This window comes from Carassius auratus, chromosome 25 (assembly GCF_003368295.1).
Source record: "Carassius auratus strain Wakin chromosome 25, ASM336829v1, whole genome shotgun sequence".
NCBI lineage: Eukaryota > Metazoa > Chordata > Actinopteri > Cypriniformes > Cyprinidae > Carassius > Carassius auratus.
In genome coordinates this window covers 19,744,050-19,766,615 of record NC_039267.1, presented here as the reverse complement: position 1 = coordinate 19,766,615, position 22,566 = coordinate 19,744,050, and the positions used below count along the sequence as shown (strand labels likewise).

General features: G+C 39.7%; 2 protein-coding genes across 3 annotated transcripts; both read right to left on the bottom strand.

The window, feature by feature from the left end:
• Window positions 1-586: 586 nt before the first annotated feature.
• gpia (glucose-6-phosphate isomerase a) lies at window positions 587-9,734 on the bottom strand. Its single transcript, XM_026203123.1, has 18 exons — window positions 9,529-9,734; window positions 7,768-7,858; window positions 6,260-6,328; window positions 5,821-5,940; window positions 5,163-5,246; window positions 4,848-4,994; window positions 4,638-4,709; window positions 4,488-4,532; window positions 4,337-4,390; window positions 4,075-4,135; window positions 3,529-3,572; window positions 3,277-3,429; window positions 3,057-3,186; window positions 2,878-2,954; window positions 2,631-2,759; window positions 1,304-1,379; window positions 1,150-1,216; window positions 587-1,003 (listed from the first exon to the last, which is right to left on the bottom strand). The coding sequence occupies exons 1-18, from the start codon at window positions 9,645-9,647 to the stop codon at window positions 880-882; spliced, it is 1,662 nt and encodes a 553-aa protein (XP_026058908.1). The 5' UTR covers window positions 9,648-9,734; the 3' UTR covers window positions 587-879.
• A 1,216-nt stretch (window positions 9,735-10,950) lies between these two features.
• On the bottom strand, window positions 10,951-21,337 carry LOC113043623 (protein LSM14 homolog A-like). Of its 2 annotated transcripts, XM_026203121.1 has the most exons (10): window positions 21,094-21,337; window positions 20,087-20,250; window positions 19,594-19,738; window positions 18,364-18,528; window positions 16,681-16,761; window positions 15,820-15,996; window positions 14,582-14,744; window positions 14,458-14,490; window positions 14,141-14,366; window positions 10,951-12,439 (listed from the first exon to the last, which is right to left on the bottom strand). In XM_026203121.1, exons 1-10 carry the CDS (start codon window positions 21,212-21,214, stop codon window positions 12,416-12,418), a joined length of 1,299 nt encoding a protein of 432 aa, XP_026058906.1. In that variant the 5' UTR covers window positions 21,215-21,337; the 3' UTR covers window positions 10,951-12,415. The 2 variants fall into 2 exon arrangements, with proteins under 2 accessions (XP_026058906.1, XP_026058907.1); XM_026203122.1 differs by lacking the exon at window positions 16,681-16,761.
• Between the last annotated feature and the right edge of the window lie 1,229 nt (window positions 21,338-22,566).

Below are 22,566 nucleotides of genomic sequence, written 5' to 3'. Positions count from 1 at the left end.
TATATCCATAATAGTTAGCCCAATCAGTAACGTTATATAAAGTTATCCCAATATTATGCTAACATTGTTCAATCACACATCCCAATCCCCAAAACCCAATGTTGATAGGAATGTTGTTCCACTACCAAAAAGGTGGTCGAACGAGGAAAACCTCCTACTTGCAAACACATGGTTTGTATACAATAGTTGTCCAGTTAGCATGTTTGCTAATTCAGGGAGAAATTCCTCTTTTAACTCAAAATATTGTGCCTAAGTAACATGCTTGATATAGATGAGGTCCCAGAACAAGAGGTGGTGTCAAAACAGGCCAGGTTTGCAAAACAGGTTATGGAACATAAAAAAGACAAGCTTTTACTTATTGTGTGGGCAAATAATGGTAGTGAGTAACCTGGTTTTATGAAATGCAGCAGAGACGTACATGGGCATAGCATGAATGCCTTGCAGTTGTGGAAAAAGCGGGGGTCCTCTAAATCCGCTTGTGCAACCAATTGGGGATCTGGAACGTGTGCTGGTTCATTTAATAAACACTTAATTTGTCGTCTTTGAGTAAATTTTACTGAAGAAAAAGAACATGCAGCCAGGCAAGGAAGGTGACAAACAATACATTTATTGTGGTTCCTTGGTCCAAAGGAGAACATGAAATCATCTAGAATGCACAGTGCAAACAGATAGTTATCCATACTGGTCCACAGATACACGATCGAGTCAAATCCAACACAACACACAAGAATCTCATGGCTTATAGATGATGACAGACATAAAGTGCTCGTCCTCCGTGTCTAGGTTCACTCTCTGAACTACGCCAAGCGTTAACACATAATTCACCAATCTCATTGGATGAGGGTGCCAGCAGAGGTAGGGTTAAAGGGGAGGAAACATTTAAGAGCGGTTTTTCTTGTAGAAGCTGATGAGTCCATTGGTGGAGGAGTCGTGGGAACAAACGCTTGCGTCGTCCTGCAGCTCGGGTTCGATCTTCTTGGCCAGCTGCTTGCCGAGCTCCACACTGATGGGACAGAGAAAAACAATCCGCCTGAAACTTCAGACTTCTCAAAGCAAACCATTTCTAACAAGGTGACCACAGTATGGAGGAAAAGTTCAGTTTCAGATCAACTTTCGAACTGGACCTAATCGAAGCTGAAGAAAACTCACCCCCATTGGTCATAGCTGTTGATATCCCACATCACACCTTGCACAAAGATCTTGTGTTCATACATGGCTGAAACACATCATATTGTCCATGAGTGTGGGGTCAACAAAACCAATGGACAAAACGAAGCAGCGGTATATCATGTTTGATACTCACCAACAAGTGCACCAAGCATGAAAGGAGTAAGTTTCTTGAAAATGATAGAGTTGCTTGGCTTGTTTCCTTCAAAAACCTAAAAAAACAAACAAAAAAACATATCGATATGTCATTATACAAAAGTGGACCAGATGTATGGTAGTTAGTGTTCATACCCGAGCCCGACGAGACTTATAAATGTGCTACACTGAACCGACTTAGCTTTACTTATTTGCTATCATCTCTGTTGGAGCAGAAAGCAGTCGAAGCAGAAATTTTAAATTTAACAACATAGACGGTTCATTCATAATGTTATTATAAAAATTTGAGAAACTGCAAAGCGCGGTATGGCGGAAGAAGTCCTGCCTTCTAAATAAAAAAAGCCAATTGTCAAAGGTAAAGTCACTGAATCACTGCAGATGCTGTGCTATGGTAGCTATGCTAGCCATAAACAAGACACATTAGCTACCTGGAGCAACCAAATATAAACTTTTTAATGCAATTTTTGTGCGTCATAGAAAACATTTATTCGACAGTTCTCCTAAGATTTTGCTACCGTTTTAAAATATTTCATTGATATGCGGGTTTGCAAATCTGCGAGCAGTTTTTGAGATTCCACGTTTGTTTGCATTTATTGTTACACACAACAAGGAGATGAACTCGAAATTACACGTACTTAAATCAGTAATTACTGCCAAGAACAGAGTTCAAGCAAAACAAAATAAAATATAGAAATACAATAAACTTGTACAGAAAATAATTATCTGATTCCCTGCTGAACACAAAACCACGCGCGTCAACACACCAGCATTTAATGATGGCTATCTTAAAGAGATACAGGGACATTGATCTTACTCTTACAAATCAACTTACAACAGAGTTCACGTGTGGTTCATGAAACATTTGTATGCTGCCAATCTCAACACATGAAAGATCGCACGTTGATAAATGTGGCGGCAGAAAACATTCGTCACACGCCCCTATAAACACCCCGGTTTAGAGTTAACAGCACGGAGAAATGGAACCAGGCCAAAAAGAGGAAGTAATCTCATGAAATAGAAATTGGCAAGTATATATTGGCATTTATCATAAACAGCATACAAATGTCAAGCAAAACTGAAACATTCCTCTGCAGGACGGTAGCCTTCCAGGAGCAGCGTTGGCTACCCTTGCTTTAGGGGATCTTGGCAATGCTTTTGTATATTCAAACAAAAATCCCTGTATGACCATAACACACAGATGGAAGCGCATTTATCAATGCATGTCCACTAACTACCAATCCACAGTTCCAGTTTAGATACAAATGATTGTGTATCGACACTTGGTTTTCAAGTAAAGAACCACTCACTTTATGGGGCAAGAGTTTTTCCAGGGCATCTCCAGACATCCCAGCACCCTGGAGCTCCTTCTTGGCCTCTTCGGAGGTCTTTCCCCTCATCAGAGCCTCCGTCTGCGCCAGGAAGTTCGCCATCAGGATCTGTGAAAGGAGATGTACCGCTTAGACAAACACAGCTCAAATAACATCAGGGTTATCAGATGCCCAAGAGAACCAGAAAACAAAGACATATCCTGAACAACATAGACTTTCGGAGTACCTTATGATGCAGATTATCTCTGATAGGATGCTGACTCTGAGCAGGAATGAGGAAGTCAGCGGGAATCAAGCGAGTGCCTGCGGAGATTAAGATCTGTTGTGATAAACACATCACAAATGGGCATTAACATGTCAATTCAACTAGGAGCTAGTCCAGAGGGGAGGGTTGGGATCACAGACCCTGGTGAATGAGCTGGTAGAAGGCGTGCTGTCCGTTGGTTCCCGGTTCCCCCCACACGATGGGTCCAGTCTGGTAACTCACACGAGTGCCAGACTTGGTGATGTACTTCCCGTTGGACTCCATGTCTCCCTGAAAGATCATCAGCAACTCAACAAAGAGTTCTACTATCAGAAATGATGACCTTTATGAGGTCCGTTCCTGAAGCCTCATCAGACCGACCTGTTGGAAGTACGCAGCGAAGCGGTGCATGTACTGGTCGTAGGGAAGCAGGGCATGTGTCTCGGCCTGGAAGAAGTTGACGTACCAGACGCCGAGCAGGGCCAGTATGACCGGGGCGTTCTGCTCCAGAGGAGCCGAGCGGAAGTGGTTATCCTGACAGAAAGAGTACGGAGCGGTTACTCCCAGAATACACAAACACACCAGTTCAACTCAATGTACAGTAATGCTCATCTTCTGTACAGTCATGCTTACCATCCAATGAGCACCAGCTAGAAGCTGCTCAAAACCGTCAAAACCTAGAAGACGAAAATAAATTAAGTTACTGGATCATTTACAGATGAAAGAAAGTGTGTGAAGCCTTTTGAATTTGGTTTAGGCAGAAGTTATTCCAGAAACATGCTCTATACAGGTACATAAACGTGAATGTTTGGCCAGAGCTTGATCACTAAGTAAATTTAACCAAAACGAGCCATATTTGTGGGAATAACAATGACGAATTGAATTCCTATCAAGACCAGGAACATGGATTAAGAATGTAAATCAATTTAAATGTTCCTAATGACACTAGTTGACCTGAAAGAGCAAACTGAAAATATGGTGACGCTAATACTGAATACATGTTATAGCGCCCCCTCTGGCAATGCAGAGAATGCAAAACATACTTCAATTGCATTCTGATTTTATGAACAACCACCAAAACACACCAAATCAAAGTTGCGTAGCTAGAAGCACTTGTGTTCACATACTTGCATACAGCATGTTTCATGTCTTATAGGACTGTTCGTACAGCAGACGTACCTATGTGCAGTGCAATGGACAAACCAATAGCTGACCACAGCGAGTAGCGCCCGCCGACCCACTAAAAACATGAGCATTCAGGATCAGAGAAACAGTCTGGGATTTGAGAAGCAATATGCTGATTCAGGAACATGGCAGATTAGTTCAATATTACTGGCGATCATGCATGCAGTCATTCACTCTTTCAGGCGTATTTTCAGCCAATCAAAATGAAGATTTCCATTCTGGTGCAAGAATAGATCATAATGCAAGGAATACTTACATCCCAAAACTCAAACATGTTGTTGGTGTCGATACCAAAGTCCTTGACTTTTGGCTGGTGAGGAGACAGGAAATTCATGTAACGTTTTTAAAGATTTTACCTTAATACATCAACAGAAAACACCATACAGCCGACATAACCCTGTACTTACTGCATTTGTGGAAAGAGCCACAAAATGTTTAGCCACAGCAGATTTCTGAAAATACACAAAATGTTGAATGAGACTAGCAGACAGCCATCTATAATGTAGCGCACATAATTTAATCTTTTTTTAGACAGTTACATTAGTAAAGGTACTAACATCTTTAGCGGCCCGGAGGAACCATTCTTTGGCCGTCTCAGCATTAGTGATGGTCTCTTGGGTGGTGAATGTCTAAAAAACAAAATCCAGTAAGAAATGTAGTACTTCACAGTAACCTGTTCACCTTGTATTACCAGTTTTGCTTAATATAAGTGAAAATGAACACTACAGTACTGTACAAGATTGTTTTCTTTAAACACTGTCCTTTACCTTGGATGCGATGATGAAGAGGGTGGTCTCAGCGTTGAGCTGGGCGAGGGTCTTGGCCATGTGTGTGCCATCAATATTAGAGACGAACCAGACGTTGGGTCCTCCTTTAGAGTACGGCTTCAGAGCTTCAGTCACCATCAGAGGACCCTGAAGAACAAAACCAAACATAATAATAATAAACGCTATTCCAAGCATTTAGTTTCATTCCACTTCATTTACTCTCGGATCAGTCGAAGCAATAGGCAAATCTCTTTTACTGGTCAACTGTGATGTGTAAACATCCACTGGATCTCAGGAAACTCATGGTAATCTCACCAAGTCAGAGCCACCAATGCCAATGTTCACAACATCAGTGATGGCTTTACCACTGAAGCCCTTCCACTCGCCACTGCGCACTCGCTGCAAAATAACACACACAAATACACGATGTCAGTTTTCCAAAGTCAGCTGTCATTGAAATTAATCATGAATTACTTTAAAAATAGAACTACTTAGTCCACGGAGATTAAATGAATAAATATGAAAGAAGTCTGGTTTCGTGCTGTGTCACTGTCATGATAACCACCGCGCACACACAGTCTGCTCCGCTCCAGACACACGATAGAACGGAGCGGATCATATGAACGAGTCGGCGCATACCACAAAACGTATCGGACCCATCTGATTAATACACAAAATGCTATATTTTATAGCAATATGCATGAGATTGTGGCCGTCATACCCTGTCAAATGTGGCTTTTGCGAGGTCAACGGCGCTAGCCCAAGCTGTGATACAAACTAACACTATTGGCTATTTAAAAAGGGGGCGTGGCTGCTTCATATGTCCCGCCCTGTCTTCCTGTTTAAGTTAAACTGACATCAACACAGGCACTTCAGTGGACCTTTAATAATTGAAAATCCATTAAAAAAATAAAATAAAATAAAAAAGGTGTGTTCTATTACCGAGTGTGTGGTTACAAGCATGTTCACTCACATGGCAAAAGCCCTTCATCTGCTCCAGGACTCTGTTCACATCCGGCATCACGTCTTTACCGTCCACCATGATGGGAGTGTTAGAGCGGTTCCTCAGGGCGGTGTGGAGAACAGCACGACCCTATAAACCAACACACACACACACAGCTCAACTCTACCCTACACACACATTATAGCAACTATACTCCCTGTTTATTGACATGTTTCATAACCATGAACCACAAGAGACATTACATGCTGTAGCTTCAGGACAGCCAGTGAGTTAAAGAGGAAACTGAGGGTTTTAACAGAACTTTCTGCTATGTGCCAATAGAAATTTAGAGAAGATGGAAGTGGAACTTACACAGAACTGGATTCTAGAAGGAACATGTCTTGCAATATCAACCTAAGGTCAAGCTCAAGTGAATTCTCAGTGAAATGTTTTACTGAGATATCATTACCTCAGTGAAGTTGATCTTTTCTCCAGCAAACATCTTCTCTCTGGCAGCTTCAACACCCACCGATCGTGCCTAATCATGATTGGACAGGGGGAAAAAACGGTTAATGTGACTCAGAACTTGTGTAAACACACATGAAAAGAACTATGCAAACACCGTTTGTGCTTTGTGTGCTGCTGTGATTACTGCAAGAAACATGCCACATCAGAGTGATACAGTTGCACAATCTCTACTTTGATTGGCTGAAGAGAGTACTGAAATGAAGAAGTACTGCGTAAGGTTAAATATGAGCTCTAATGGCAACTCAAGCTCAATCCAATATACACTTGCAATTCAGAGTTTTGTATAGCAGGAATTGTGAGATGTTAAGTTGAAATTGCCAAATGTAATATTGGAATTGCAAGATGTAATGTCAGAACTGTGACGTGTACCGTATTTTTCGGACATAACATAAGTCGCACTGGACTATAAGTTGCATTTATTTAGAACCAAGAGAAAACATTACCGTCTCCAGCCCCAAGAAGGCGCTCTAGGTTTTCAGTGTAGACTACAGGAGCACTGAGCAGCATAGAGCGCCCTCTCGCGGCTGGAGACGGTAATGTTTTCTCTTGGTTCATGTCAAATTAATTTTGATAAATAAGTCGCACCTGACCATAAGTCGCAGGACCAGCCAAACTATGAAAAAAAGTGTGACTTATAGTCCGGAAAATACGGTAAACGATGAACTGCGAAACGCAAAAACGGATTTTCGAGACGTAAACGCTGAATTGCGAAGATGCAAAGACTGAATTGTGAGAAGCAAAGAATATATTGCGAGACGTAAACGTTGAATTGCGAGACGTTAAAACTGAATTGCGAGATGTAAAGACTGAATTGTGAGATGCAAAGTCGGAATTGTGAGCCAAAGACGGAATTGTTATATGCAAAGGGGGAATTGTGAGACGCAAAGTCAAAATTCTGAGAAAGAATTCAGAATTGTGAGATGTAAAGTCAGAATTTCGAAACGTAAAAGGCAGAATTGTGAGATGTAAACTCGGAATTTTGACAAAAGACAGATTTCTGAGTTTATATAAATCACACATAATTCTAACATTTTTCTCATAACTGTGAGATTATTCATTGCTCCCATGTTTACGCTGCCAAATTATGTATACAATATACTTTTGCTGCAGACAAGCACCAGCAATTGCATCAATACTGAAGTATACTTTGAACTTAAAGCTCAAACTACTTAAACATTGCACCACGCACAGGCCTCGTGTGTCCCAGTGACACGGTTAACCGCATTCACCCATTCTATTCTCAGTAGCAGCAGCTTTAAAGACACATGCATTAAGCCAATTAACATCTGGAGATGGACAAACACACACACAAGTGCTTCTGATGAGGGGTTTAAAGATGCTTAGCTGAGAGATTACAGTAACAGCTCCGCTGCACTGCTGTTTAACACTAACACGCTCTACTCTGACTTTATGAAGAAATGATTCTGATGTGAAGATTGTGGACCGTACCATGTCGAAGAGCATGCGCAGGACTTCTTCATTGATGAGATTCTTGGAGTAATCCAGCAGAATGTCTCCATCATCTGTTGTCAGCTGTAAACTGCTCAGAAGACAAACATCATTAGGATATATACAAATGCTGGATTTGTTTAATTTTGCTTCATGTACAACAGGGATAATCCAGGAGCATCATTCAAGCCTAGTATATACACAAGTTAGAGGAACTTAATAATGTTTAGACTGGAAAAATGAATTAAACAGATGAGGAAAGCTATTTGAGAACATATATTAGGCGCACCCATCACAGTTATATTAAGCAGCGAGGCTCGAACTGCAGCAATGTCACATGACTCTCGAAACTGAATCACACTAAAATAAATATTTGTAAATTATTATTCTTCCCCTCACAACTTAAATTCCTGATCTATCCTTTACACAAAAAAAAAAATGTAATGGCGAAAAAACAAACACAGAAGCTTTCAAAATCTTGGTTACTGTATTATTTTATCTCATATTTAGTGTCTAAAACTAAATTAGCATGTTTTTTTTGTTTGTTTTTTAGTACCAAGAGACTATAGTCACCATAATAATTTATTTATATTAACATACATTAGCACAAAATAAAATAAAAAATAAAATAAAAATCTGTATACATTATTATATATAATCGTAATTTACTTAGAATAAATATACATTTTTACTGTTCATTATTATTATTATTATTATTATTATTATATAAATTAATTATATAGCTCAAACTTCAATTTCACGTTATAACGTCAGCAGCGCAAACACGTGCTCATTCCAATGAGGTCATGTTTAAAGTACAATTCTTACATATAACAATTACGCTTGGGTTGAATATATTATATTAAATCGAATTAATCCTAACTATATAATATGTAAATATTGTGAATGAAAATAAAACGTGTTACTATTCACAAACCACACGTTCAGTATAACTCACGCACTGATTCAGCTCAGCGGTGTGTGTGTGTGTGTGTGTGTGTAAGAGAGTGTGTGCAGAAGAGCACGTACAACATGCTGCTATAGCGCCCTCTCTTGACCAACACTATTCTGAGAATAAATACATACTACAGACTTTTATGAGCACTTAATACATCCGAATTTAACCTATAACAACTAACGCACTCTCATACGAATAGATTATTGTAAATATGCAACATATAAATACACAAGTATCGCAGCAGAGATCCTCCCTTAAGAGACTGCATCAGCAGTGATGCACTTGAGAAACGCCTGATAATGTGCATTCAATGAAACAGTCATGAAATAAACTCATATATTAGTATGCTGTCACATTAAGAGCAGTGTTAAAGTGCACGCAGAGCTCAACGCACGCGAGCGACGATCAATGACCTTGTTATGCGTCTAGACGATATTACTGCAATCTTCACCGTTTTAAAGCTAAGATAAGAAGCGAAACATACCATCAGTGTGGTTCAATGAGTGCACATGAAGACATAAAGCAGGTGTAACAGTGCAGAGACCAGAACCTGGAGCTCGAGACTGTTGGCCTGATGTGGCAATAACCTTGCGACATCAGAGATGACATGTAACCCTGAATCTAACTATATGCGCAGTATGTGTCCTTGTATTAAATGAAGATGCTACCTTAGAAAAACAGAGCAGATTTGCTTATAAAGAGGTGATGCGCGGCAGACGTGATGCTGCCGAGGAAGAGGAGATGAAACACCAGTGTGACAGAGCTCACGCGCGCAGCGGAAGCGCGTTTGATGCGTGTTTCACCTGAACTTGTTGAATCTGTCCTGATCTGCGTCGAACATCTGCCTCATGTTGAGGTTTCCGGCGCTGGATTTGAACCATTGCTCCAGCTCGCGGTAGTTCGGATCGCTGGCGAGCCCCATGATGAATTAAACCTGGCTGTTCTTCGGTCCAAAGCTGCTGATGTGAATCATTCAGCGCACAGAAAGCGTGAGGAGGAAGTCCAATGACGAACCCCGACAGCCACGCCCCTCACTCGCGACACGCCCACCACAGCCCTAGAGAATCCTGCGTAGCCCCGCCCACCGTGAGACGCTGAGATGGCTGTTACGTAATACAGACCATGTATTCTTAATTAGAACATTTTGGCTGTTTGAAATAAATTTGACATTTCTTGTATTTTATGTGACGGGTGATATTGATCAGCTGACTTACTGACTTATTTTAAACGTAATATGGCGTGCGTTTTTAATTATTCAGGTGTCACCACTAGATGGAACCAAACCACAAGAATATGTTGTTTAAATATACTTAACTTGAACTTTACCATAAAATTATATTTGTATAATCATATAGCATTTAGAAAAGATTATCAATATATTCAGCAGCATACATTTACTATATATAAAATGTAAAAACAAAAGCAATTTGAAAATGAAAATGTCAATTGTGTTGAACACAAAAGAAGATACTTTGAAAAATTTGGTAACCATTAACCTCTATATGATCAAAAAAAAAAAAAAAAAAAAAAAAAAAAAAAAAAAAAGACAAGGAAACCCAGTTTGGAGAAATTTGAGGGTGAGTAAATTATTTGCATTCTTTTTCCTTATGCAAGTCATTCTACTTAATTGCATTTCTTGTAAACGTAAAGTACAGTTTTAGGTCTTAAAAAAATAATCAAAATAATGGATGGAGCATACACACTCAACCCCAAAACTGAAATCACACAACAGATGGTAAACAGTGTATTCTTGCACCTGGTAAGATCCTCTTTACATGTAGTTGTGAACAGATACCACGCCGGGGTTCACAAGGACAGTGTGTCGACTCTGATGAAGGGATTCACTGTTCATCACAACACATCTCCAGAACAGTGTTCGCCTCACAAACATCTCCAAGATCAGTGCTTTGTGACCCGTTTATCTGAGAGTATATCTGTTCCAACACTAAACACACACACACACACAGCCTCTAGAGACAAGTCTGGAATCAAGTCAACAGACTAATACCATCATAACAGTCCTAATTATTATGTGCGTGTATTAAAAAAAGAAAGGTGTAATACTTTAGGCAAACATGGATGCTTCTTTTTTCTATTCCATATTGAGCAGTTAATTTTCATTGGCTCCATTATGAAGCCCTAATTAAATCATGTGCATGTGTTAAAAAGCATCTCTGAACTTAAGAGCTTGAGAAGGACATTCACACAAGACCCAACACTCAATGTTTGCGTTTTACAAACTTGGACTTTAATAAATGCTACAATCTGAAAACAGTTCATTTCATTATCAACTAACCCAGCGATCCCAACAGTTTAAACAAACATTTAACCGAGTGATGTCACAGCCACACAATCAAACCTGAAGTGAACGGAGGATCGAAAAACTGGCCAGTTAAAATATCAAACGTTCAACTTCAGCCAGAAATCTATGAAAAAAAAAAAAAATTGCATCATTGTGCTTATTCCACAGCAAAAACTCTAATGTGAATGTGGTTACAAAATGAAATTCAATCAAAATGCGATGCGTAGGTGTGGCTATGACATCACAATGTGCATGAGGTCACATGACCTGGTGACATCATGCTAGTGCAGTCAGTGACTATAAAACACAGCAGCTGAACGAGGAGAGATGGGAAACGATAAACATCATCTGAATCAGAACAACACATTCTGGCTTTCCAGCGGTCAGAAAGCAGAAGAAAACTCAATCCTCCAGTCGGCTCTGGGCTCACCTGATGTTTTAGGAGGTGAAAGACGTGATCTGAATGTTGAAAGTGGTAGAAGCTTAAAAGTGGCAAGAAAGCATAGTCAAAGTAACTGCAGCATAGGTTTCTGTAGACTCACAGAGTAAAGGACGTTCACTTCTCAGTAAACGTCTGCTACAAAGTGCTACACACTGCAGAAATGGGCCTTGTCAAATATAAATCAAACCCACAGGATATATAAACACATCACAGAGGTCGCTTTGCACTGCTTGACCGTATCGTGTCATTTAAAGTTACGCTATTTTAGATTCGTAAAGGAACAGTTTCCCTGAAGACATCATTTCTGTGTTTTTCTCCATTAAATCTAAAATGTCCTTTAGTGAAACTATCAATACTGACACGTCTCGAAGCGCTGGTCCTGATGAGGAACCGCAAGAGAAACTACAGATCTCTCACAGCCAAAGAAATCAAAGCCTCTACTTACTTAAATCTACTTACTACAGGAATGGGAATAATGATGTCTGAAGTTGAAGAATGAAATTACGTTGGAAAGATATGACAATGTAGAACTGGTTTTCAGGTTCTGTTTTGATGCTAAATACACTGCAAGATCTTTTATAGCAAAAATAGTGATCAAAGTCATCAGGATATATTGTTTGAGATTATAATCTGTTAGCTGTAAGCAGCGGTATATCAAATACAGGTCGAGCATTGAAGGTCAGCAAACGAAGGAAAAGTCCCTCAGAAATCATAATATATCTGAAACCATCTGGAGATATTATTATCAAATTAACACTTCCAAAAATAGCATATGTTGCACTCCTCAGGAAGAAATGGAGAAGTTGTTTCATTAAGATCCAGGTTTCAAGCAGTCGAACCCCAGTGCTGGTGACAGATTTACAACACGTACGTTTGTCTCCTCCTCAGTGACCCAAAATGCAGTTCCCACACAGATCAGGTCTTCTGGATCCACCTCCTCTCATCACTACGCAGCCATTTTGTTATCCTTCTAAAGAAACAAATGAAGAAAGAACAAGTAAATCGCTTTAAAAAAAAATAAAAAAAAAGTGTCAAAAATGTAGATTTGTTTCCAAGACCAATAAAATCAGTTAAAGGGGTGGTTGATTGCACTTTCACTTTAACATTAGTTAGTGTGTAATGTTGCTGTTTGAGCATGAACAATATCTTCAAAGTTATGAAGCTGAAAGTTCAATGCAAACTGAGATATCGTCTTTTTAAATTCTGGCAGTTTAATGCCTACAAAAACAACTGGTAGGGACTACAAGAAGTTACTTCCGGGTTCGTGACATCACAAACCCAGGTAAACCCCGCCCCCGGGAAAAGGCAGCTAAGGTGCCGAGGCCATGAGGCGCAGCTTTAGAGAACAGGAAGAGAAAAACTATAGATGCACGTAAAAATCTATTCATATATGAATCACGATTCGGTCTTCTAACAATTCACAAGTTTCTAAATCAATGTTATAAAGCAGCGGTTATTAATACGGTTCCTCGTGTCCCCCTGCTCTGCAACTCTCATTCAGCTCAGCTCCAACAATTTACTGCTACAGTTATACTGTTATTTTCAAATAGCTATGGGAAGCATTAAACATGGAAGCTCGTACTGTATTAAATCTGTAATCAGTATCATTTACAAATAACAGTGATCTAAAAGTATGAGACAACAATTAAAAAACAGGTTCTGCACGATCCTCTTCAATTATATCATCTGCTTCTCAATCAGGCTCAAACTGAATTTAAACTAAATTGACGACGCCTTTGTTTGAATTATAACCAGCACATGTCGCTGAGTTGAGGGGCGGGACGTTTAGAGGCAGTTTAGCCAATCACAACACACTGAGCCAGCTAACCAATCAGAGCCCATCGCCTATTTCTGAGGGAGGGGGATTATATAAACAGGAAATGATCAGACTGTACGTGTGGAGTAAATGTAAAAAAAAAAAAAAGAAAGAAAAAAAACCAGACATTAATACATATTAGACTGCACCCCATAAACAGTCAATACTAGAAAAAAAAAACGTGACCCACCCCTTAAATTGTATGAAAAATTACTTTGTGGTATTAGTTGGATGCATTCAAGGTGCACAAGGTCGGTGGGCCAAAATCCAAACCCTACATTTTTGATCCTCTACCGCCCATTTGAAGCAAGGTGTCCCCCAGGGGTCTGTTATTGGCCCTCTATTATTCATTTACATACTACCCCTGCATCAAACCTTTAATCTTTTGCTCATTTTTAAACAAAGTTGCACAACCTGGCTTCCTGGTTATCTCTGTGACCTCAATACACTCTCTGATTCTGGTCTTCTCAGTTTCTCTCAGTCTCACCGTGCTTCAATGAGGGGGGCAGACCATATAGCATTGCTGAACCCAAATTATGGAACTCTCTACTGCAAATTTATTTCACTTCTTAAAACTCATCTGTTTTCCGAGTGTTAACATTTGTAAGTTATGTCCTTCATCTCTCGGTTTTCTGAATGTTATCATTCTAATTGTACTCGTTTTCTCATTGGGTTTAATTGTTTTGTTTTTTTTCACTTGTACTAATGTCATTTTTGCTTATTTATATTTCTCTTTTCTAATTGTATCTACACTGTAAAGTGTCCTTGAATAATTTTTAGTGCATTCCTGCCATCTTGTGTTGATAACAGGTCAATAATTTCTATCACAAGAATAATTTTTGACTTGTTCGTTACCCTGTATTCAAAATTAGAGAACTCTCTTCCTCCTTGACTTCCTCTGAATCCTCCTCTGAAGCCACTTCCTCCAGGATGAGATCCGAACCACCCCCGTCCGGCTCCGCGGCCCCCTCTGAAGCCCATGCCACCGCGACCTCTGTAGCCGCCGCGGCCCCGCCGTGACGAGATGCCAAACGTCTCCGAGTTCATCCTCCGCTCCTCCGCCCAGGTCTGCCTCCTCTCTCTTAATCAACACAAGTTCAAACACATTTTACATTATGTTTCTACACAAACTGAGGCTACTTCCAATAAGTGCTAGCTTCTGCGGTTCTTACCGGGGGAAACTGGACACTCCAGACCTCTCCTTCCTGTTTAAAATCAGGCACAATGACAAGATTTATTAATTTGTTCGTATTAACGGTTTGGGCTCATATTAAAGTGTGCTGGATGTGATGTGACCTTGTGTCGTCACAGGAGATGTTGTCAAAAAAGGACTTGGATTTATCGTAGTAGCAGTTTGGCCTGAGAAGATCTTCCTCATCAGCGTTTCCTTCGCTGTTCTGAGGTTCGACCCCTGAATCAGCTTTATCCTCGCCGTTCAAAGCTTTATCGGACTTCTCATCTGAACAAACATATACAGTTAAAGCACAGAGAAAAACAACTGCATTTTTCTTTAGACTACAGTACGAGATCGCCATCTGCTTTACACTCTGCTTCACATATCGTGAAAGTGAGCTCTACACTGAATGTGTGTACTTGCAGAAAAGAGTATTAATAATAAAGGTGTACACTTTCTTTTATAATTTTAACTTAATTCCTATTAGATTTCAAGATAATAGCACTTTAATTCCATCTTATTCATTATAAATGTGTACTTAAATCTATTTAAATACATGGCATACAGGAGCACTGAGCAGCATAGAGCGCCCTCTCGCAGCTGCAGACGGTAATGTTTTCTCTTGGTTCATGTCAAATTAATTTTGATAAATCAGTCGCACCCGACTATAAGTCACAGGACCAGCCAAACTATGAAAAAAGTGTGACTTATAGTCCGGAAAATATGGTATGTTTGCGTAAATCATTTACACCGGACTGCTTTGTAAATGATGGTCAGTATAAAACAGATTTTGTACATCATTTTCTCCTGAAGGCTGGAGCAGTGCCAACCGTTAATGATCTCCAGAAGTAATATCACCTCCAGAAGTAATATCACGCGTTTCTGAAAGACCTTCTTGGCTTGTACTAATAGTGGAGAGTTTATTTGCAAACGCTAGCACCAGAATTTCCGGAGCTTGAGCTCTTGATGCTCCGCCCCCTTCCCCAGAGCACCAGCTCATTTGCATTTAAAGGGGAAGACACAAAAATTATGCAATGGATAATGAAATTGGATGGAGATTTACTGCTGATCACAGAACCGTGCTTCACTGAAAGATATTACTTTCAAAGTATACTACACTTTATTTTAAGGTGACCTTCTTACAGTGTAATGTTACATTTAAGAGTGATATCAACTGACTTCATTTACTTGCTATATGGTTAGGGTTTGACTTGTTATTATAGTAGTTAGTACATATAACATGTAACAAAGACACCTTGAAATAAACCGTTACCATATATTTTACTTATAAGTACTCTTTTTAAAAGGACTAACAAGTCATTTTTCAGCTGATCTTGCATATTTGGTAACCCGTTCGTACCTTTCAGTTTGAGTTTGCTCTGGAACTCTTTGTCAAGATCATCTTTGTTGAACTGAGCATTGGCGCTCTCAAAGTCGAAGTCTTTCTCAAACTTCATGGGTCCTTCTCTTTGCACAGGGAAGCGTCCTCTACCACGATGACCTCCGGCACGACCGCGGCGCACAGGAGGACCACCATCTGAGCAGAACACACACACACCATTACAGCTCTACATACAAATAAACACTCATAAAGAAACATTACAAAAATAACTCAAATTAACCATGCTGTGATATTCAGTTGCTAATAAATGTAAAAGTCTATTCTCAAAAACTTTAGTAAAGTTTAGTTGTTAGTGTGCAGAAAAAAGCCATTGTCTACGGAGAAGTAAATCAAAGGTACAACTTGAAATAAACAAGCACAACTCGTGTGAATTCAGCAAACTGAGTGAATCTCATGAAAACACTCCAGTCACCATAATTCAGGAAAATAAAAACAATATGCACAGGTGAACATTTTCAAGAAAATCAATAACATCAGCAGACTGGTAAAGTACAAGTTCTGCTATTTTGATTAAATAACATTACAATGAGACCCTTTAAACTTTTCACGCACATTACAATTATGAGACTAAGTGAAAGGGTCACAAGAGAAGCCTACTGGTCCCAAAAATGCATTTGTTCTTTTAAATCACAGAGTGAAACCCACTCATCTGGTTGCATGAGATTCACCATTCAGAAGTTCCTCTGTAAGAAAGGAGCTTGCGAAAGCCACTGTGTGGATATGCGTGTGAGAAACGGATGGCCGAAGCTCTTATTAGGATCATGCAGTTTTAGCATCCAACAGCACTGCGGTGAAAGGCTTTTCAGCACACGTTATAACCTGCGAGCCGTTTCGAAGCGTCCCCGTTTCCTCCTCTGGACTGACTGGATTCTGGTACGCTTGGTTTCGGGACATCCGCGCCTGGGAGAGTATAACTCTTTAAGACACATTAAGCTGCACCAAATCCTTGTAGCAGAACACTAGTTTTGTTCACACAGTGTCAGGATTCTTTTTTATCCTTATTATTGTTCCTTTTCTGAGAAGCCATAAAAAAAGGCCTGTAATTCCCAAAAGACTACACAGAATCCATGACCTTTGTCAAGTGTCTCAGTAAACGCCCCGAGTCTTAAAAAACTACCCACCTTGACCGCAAACTTGGGCATCATCAGAGGTCCAAACATTGTTGTAGTACATACACTAAAGGACTATCGTTCTCATTCTGTTTTTTAAAACAACTAGAATGACAAAGTAAATGGCCATGGATGTTAAAATATGTTCTCCAAAACTAGGAGTTAATTATGTGATTCACTTTCACCACATTTAAGATGAAGTCAGACATGGGAAAACCCAAACTGACTCTCCATTTGCTTGACTTCTTCATTGTGTTAGTCATAACGGTCACATGAAGAGACGGAGCTCAGATTCTGGGGGCAGTTGACAAACCAACAAGAGTAAATCCTGTTAGGGGCTGTTCACACACAGGCAAAGCCCATTTTTCCATTACAACGTGCTATTTTTAAAGCATTAAGTGCTGCTTCTCAGATTTTAGACACCGAGACTCATTCTGTGAGAACAGTCCCTTAAAGGGCTAGTTCACCCCAAAATTAAAATACTGTCACTGATTACTCGCCCTCATGTCGTCCCAAACACAGAAGACCTTTGTTCATCTTCAGAACACAGAACAGAAAGCTCTCAGACCCTGCAGTGTTCCCAGGTCCAGACATGTAGACACAGTCCATGTGACATCAGGGGCTCAACTTCAATTTTGCCAAGCTACGAGAACACTGTGTGCCAAGGAAACAAAAATAATTGATTCAATAACTCTTCTCACAGAGTCACAGCCTTCTGCCATTTTGGAGCGTACCACAGCACATGCGCACACTTTCCCCAGAACGTTATCAGCATTGTTTGCGTTCAGGAGGAGCGTGTTTGCTCCTGAATGGAAACAACCCTTATTTAGTTCTGTAGAAAACACGCACATGCTTCGTGGTATTCTTTAAGCAGGGAAAGAGAGCGCTCAGATTCGTTGTTCGGGACAGCAACGGAGTTTCACAAGTGTGTTTGTTGACGAACGTTTGATAACAAGCCCCTATTTGAGGCTGACTTTGCACATGGTTTGATACTGAAACATGGAGCGGTCCCAGCATGATTCAGAACTGCAGACGATAGGTGAAATGGCATCAAATATCTGTGTTTAGCTCAAGTGCTCGTCACTTAGCTCCGCCCACAGTGCAACTCCAGTAGCTTGGCTTTTTTCAGAGAATCGTAAAGCGGTATATTTCTTTGATAAAAGATTAAAGTTGGACATATGAAGGATGCATACTACTCTATAGGTAATCGAGATTAACATGAGATTGAATGAAAGTCATGTCCCCTTTAATTGGTGCGTTGAACAATGGTTTTACAGGTTAGGAACGACATGAGGGCGAGGAATTAATTTTCATTTTTGGGTGAACTAACCCTTTAAGCATCATTTGGAAAAGTGTTAACACTGAACTACAACAGTTCGGTCTTGAACCTCACCCCTGTTCTGTTCGGGGAGGTCCGCAGGCGTCTGGGTGTTGGTGGAGGCTGCACGAGTTTCCACGGGGCTCTTGCGGGCGAGGGCTGTGACCGCAGGTGCGCAGGAGGAAGCAGGTTCTGCTGGGGGGCTCTTTCTCAGAAGGTTCAGAGCCAGATTGGCATGATCTGTACAAAGATAATGGTGAAAGTTAAGACCCGAACGCAATCTACCGTTTACAGTGAAGAGGTGAAGAACTGCAGCCACCCTGATGTGAAGAAAACAGTGCTGGGGAGGAGACGAAATCTTGCAGAATTGTGTTAATCAAGTCATTTATTGATTAAACGGAGGTCACCACAATCCAGACACACACTCAACTGTAAAGTACTTGGACAGATTTTAAATCAAAGTTTCAAACCACACAGTTGCCACACACACACACACACACACACACAGCAGCTAAATACAGTTGTCCTAGAGGGCTTAAACCAGGGGTGTCAAACTCATTTAAGGTTGAGGGCCAGATCGGAGAACATTTCCCCTTGTGCGGGCCGAATTACCTTTTTGTTAAACTCTAGTTTGCTTACATTTACATTAATATTAACCATACAAACTACAATATAATTTACAAAAATGACACACACATACAATACAGACCAAAAGTTTGGAAACATTACTATTTTTAATGTTTTTGAAAGACATTTCTTCTGCTCATCAAGCCTGCATTTATTTGATTAAAAAATACAGAAAAAATTTAATATTGTGATATATTATTACAATTTAAAAGAATTGTTTTTAATGTATCATACTTTAAATGATCATTTATTTCTGTGATGCAAAGCTGAATTTTTAGGATCATTATCACATGATCCTTTAGAAATCATTCTAACATACTGATTCATTATCAAAGCAGGAAACAGTTCTGCTGCTTAATATTTCTTCAGAACATGTGATGCTTTTTAGGATACTTTGATGAATAAAAAGCAACAAAAAAAAAAAAGAATTAAAAAAAAAATGAATAAAAAAATATATATGTTTTTAAAATATAAATATTTTGTCATAACAATATACACTACTGGTCAGTAATTTGGGGTCAGTAATTTTTTTTCCAAAGGACCATCAAATGTGGACTCATAATATCCTGTTCTGTAACTTCCCCTCAGTACCTTGTAACAAATTAACGGAGGTGTTGCAGTATTTCGCTGCTGTATGTTCCTCATCCTCTCCATTACAAAGATGTAAAGGGGACTTACCGACTCCAGCTGTGCCAAACTGCGGTGAGACCAGAGGGCTGGGGTAGACCTGGGTGTAAGGCGTGACTTGTGGACGGTTGAACAGCCCATAGGAGGTCCCAGACTGGAGGGATGATGGTGGGACAGTGGAAGATCCCAGAGAGGACTAACAGACGAATAAAGCATGATGAGGTCACTGCTCAAGAACAACGACAGACTAAAAAATAACGCCATGCAATCTTAGAACGGTCAAACAAAAATGAAAGATTTAACTTCTAAATGCATGTTTTTGCCCATTTCTGAATTAAATAATAAAAGGTGACTTATACATGACTTAATTCCATGTGTAGCGTAATTTTAACCATGCAGCAAACCTTTTAAAATAGTTTGATAAATTACTGAAAAAGCGATTCAATTACTTTTTAAACCGTTAAACTGATTGTATTAATCAGTTGAAATTCCAACAGTTGGTTAACTGGTGAAAATCTCCATTTTTGTGTGTCCTCGTCTGTACCTGAACAATGGCGGGGTCCTGGGGCAGAGAGCATGTCGGTTTGGGGGGTTCACACACCGTCAGATCTTTGATGTCACTTCCTCTGAATATAATATACTCAAATATCTCATCCCTGGGTGCGATGGGGCGGTCCGTGGGGCGGTCCTCGGTGCCAAAGGAGCGCACTGAAACAAGAGTTAAGAGAGTTTTAGATGAGCTTAAAACAAGTCATTGGTTTTCCTCCGAAATCTGAATTTAATAAAAGGATAATTGACTCTAATCTTCTCTAAATCAGACCACTTTTGCACAGCAAGTAATCCAGGTGTTAAGTCTGACCTTTCCAAACAACAAACAGTGCTAATATACATTTGATTCCCCGAATATATCCACAGTTCGCCGTAATGCTACAGAGAATCAAGTTTGGAAAACGTTTGTGTATGGGACACTGAGTCTAATCTTAGCTTTATAAATGAACAGTGCTCATAAAAAGCATCCGAGACCATATTCTCAAGTGAAACATCACTAACTAACAGTTTAGTTACTATATATATATATATATATACTATATATACATATAAAATCACCATTTTCCCCATAGAATTGCATTTATTTAATTTAGTTACTTGCTCTCTAGAAATTAATTTTTAAAAATGTTTAAAAAATTTTTTTTACAAATAAATGGATACATTGATTTATTTTAAATTAAATTAGTTTACCAACAAAAATAAGGGGAGAAAGGGGTGAAAATCCTATATTAAACACACGGTGTGAAATCCTAGAGAGCAGGCAGTGTTTACACAGTTTAGGGCACGACAGACGCGTTAATCTTGCCGTTGTGCAGGTGAATACGGTGCACAGAACTGAACAAACGCTTGGCGCTCGACATTGCAGTCTATATTGGGCATCTCACCACATTTGAGACACAGCCTCGATGCGAAACACTCGCCGCGTATAACGCGACGTACTGCCGCTTGACACGAAGCGGAGCCCGTGAGGAGCGTGTGTTGTGTTTGAGTGGTGTTGTTTACCTTTGGCGAGCGCGACGGTGGAGTTCTCTGTGTCGATGGTGTAGAGAATGCCTTCATACCGGATCTCCGCTTTACTGATCAGACTGATCTTACTGCCGATATATGGCGTGCCGCCGCTCATCTTCCAGCTAACGTGCGCTAAATCGACAGAGCTTGTCTAAAATACAGCTGCACTTCACAGCATCAACCAACTGCAGCACCGCGTGAGTGTGTTTGCTAATGTAATATGGCCGCCTGCATTTCAGGCTATCGAGCGGAAGTGACGTTCGCCCGCCTTCATTTCGTCAGTATCAGGGTTTCCCCAGTTGTTGTTGTTGTTGTTGTTGATCTTGTTGCTGTTTTTAGTTTTTTTTAGCTTATACAATCATTTTGGTTTGATCTATTCTTCGCTCCAAAAACGAAATCCAGAATCACCTTAACCGTGTGTGCTAAACTTTTCTTCACTGTAATTATAATATAGATTAAATAGGAAAACGCGAATTTTCCTCAATAATACGATGGTTTTAATAATTTTTTAATCATTAAGCTACTAATTAGGACACTTAGTGTCAAAATTGGCAGTTTGAAATAAAAATGTAAAAACTGTATGACGAACTTTTGAATGTATTGTAATTTATTTAATTGCATTTATATTTGATAATTGTGTATTTTCTTATTTACTTTTCTATCTGTTTATTTGTTTGTTTGTTTCATTTAATTTCTTTTGCTTACTTTTTTAAAGGTTTTCCCAAATTTTAAATGGCAGTTAGTTAGAGTAAGATCAGCCATCCCTTCTGTTTTAAAAAATATATATTTAGCAGACGCTTCTATCCAGTGAGACTTTATACAAATCAGAAATATGGCAAGCAATAAAATATTAATACAAGTTATTATTATTATTGCACTGAACAAAATTCTAAACACAACACTTTTGTTTTTGCTCCCATTTTTCATGAGCTGAACTAAAAGATCTAAGAATTTACTCGCTGGGATTCGCAACACACTGAGGAAAAATAACTCACAGTCCTCCTTTACCGAGCATTCTTCTAGCCAGTGTCCAGTCTCTCGAGAATAAGATGGATGATCTTAGAGCCAGGATAAGTTTGCAACGGGACATTAGGGACTGTAACATCCTTTGTTTGTCAAAAACATGGCTCATGCCCTTAGTCCAGGACGCTGCTGGAATGTTGTCTGAAAACTTCAATGTTTTACGGATGGACAGGACAGCCGAGGCCGGCAAATCCAAAGGTTGAGGAGCGTGTTTCATGATTAACAAGAAATGGTGTGACCCCAGGAATATCTCCACTCTGTCGTGCTCCTGCTCGCCTCATCTGGAACATTTATTCATTATCTGCCACCCATTCTATCTGCCCCGGGATTTTTCATCGATCATCGTTACTGCTGTTTACATCCCACCACAATCTGACACCGGTTTGGCTTTGTCTGATAAAAAAAAAAAAAAAAAAAAAAAAACTGGTTAAAAACGTCATCTGC

Excerpts from the sequence above, each read along its gene's own strand:
- gpia (XM_026203123.1), bottom strand. The coding sequence starts at position 9,647 with ATGGGGCTCGCCAGCGATCCGAACTACCGCGAGCTGGAGCAATGGTTC. Across the intron at positions 4,710-4,847 it reads TCTTCATCATCGCATCCAAG|ACATTCACCACCCAAGAGAC; the intron begins GTAAAGGACAGT and ends TTTGTTTTTTAG. Across the intron at positions 2,955-3,056 it reads CTACCAGCTCATTCACCAGG|GCACTCGCTTGATTCCCGCT; the intron begins GTCTGTGATCCC and ends TAATCTCCGCAG.
- LOC113043623 (XM_026203121.1), bottom strand. The coding sequence starts at position 21,214 with ATGAGCGGCGGCACGCCATATATCGGCAGTAAGATCAGTCTGATCAGT. Across the intron at positions 20,251-21,093 it reads CACCGTCGCGCTCGCCAAAG|TGCGCTCCTTTGGCACCGAG; the intron begins GTAAACAACACC and ends CTCTTGTTTCAG. Across the intron at positions 19,739-20,086 it reads AGGACCCCGCCATTGTTCAG|TCCTCTCTGGGATCTTCCAC; the intron begins GTACAGACGAGG and ends TTCGTCTGTTAG.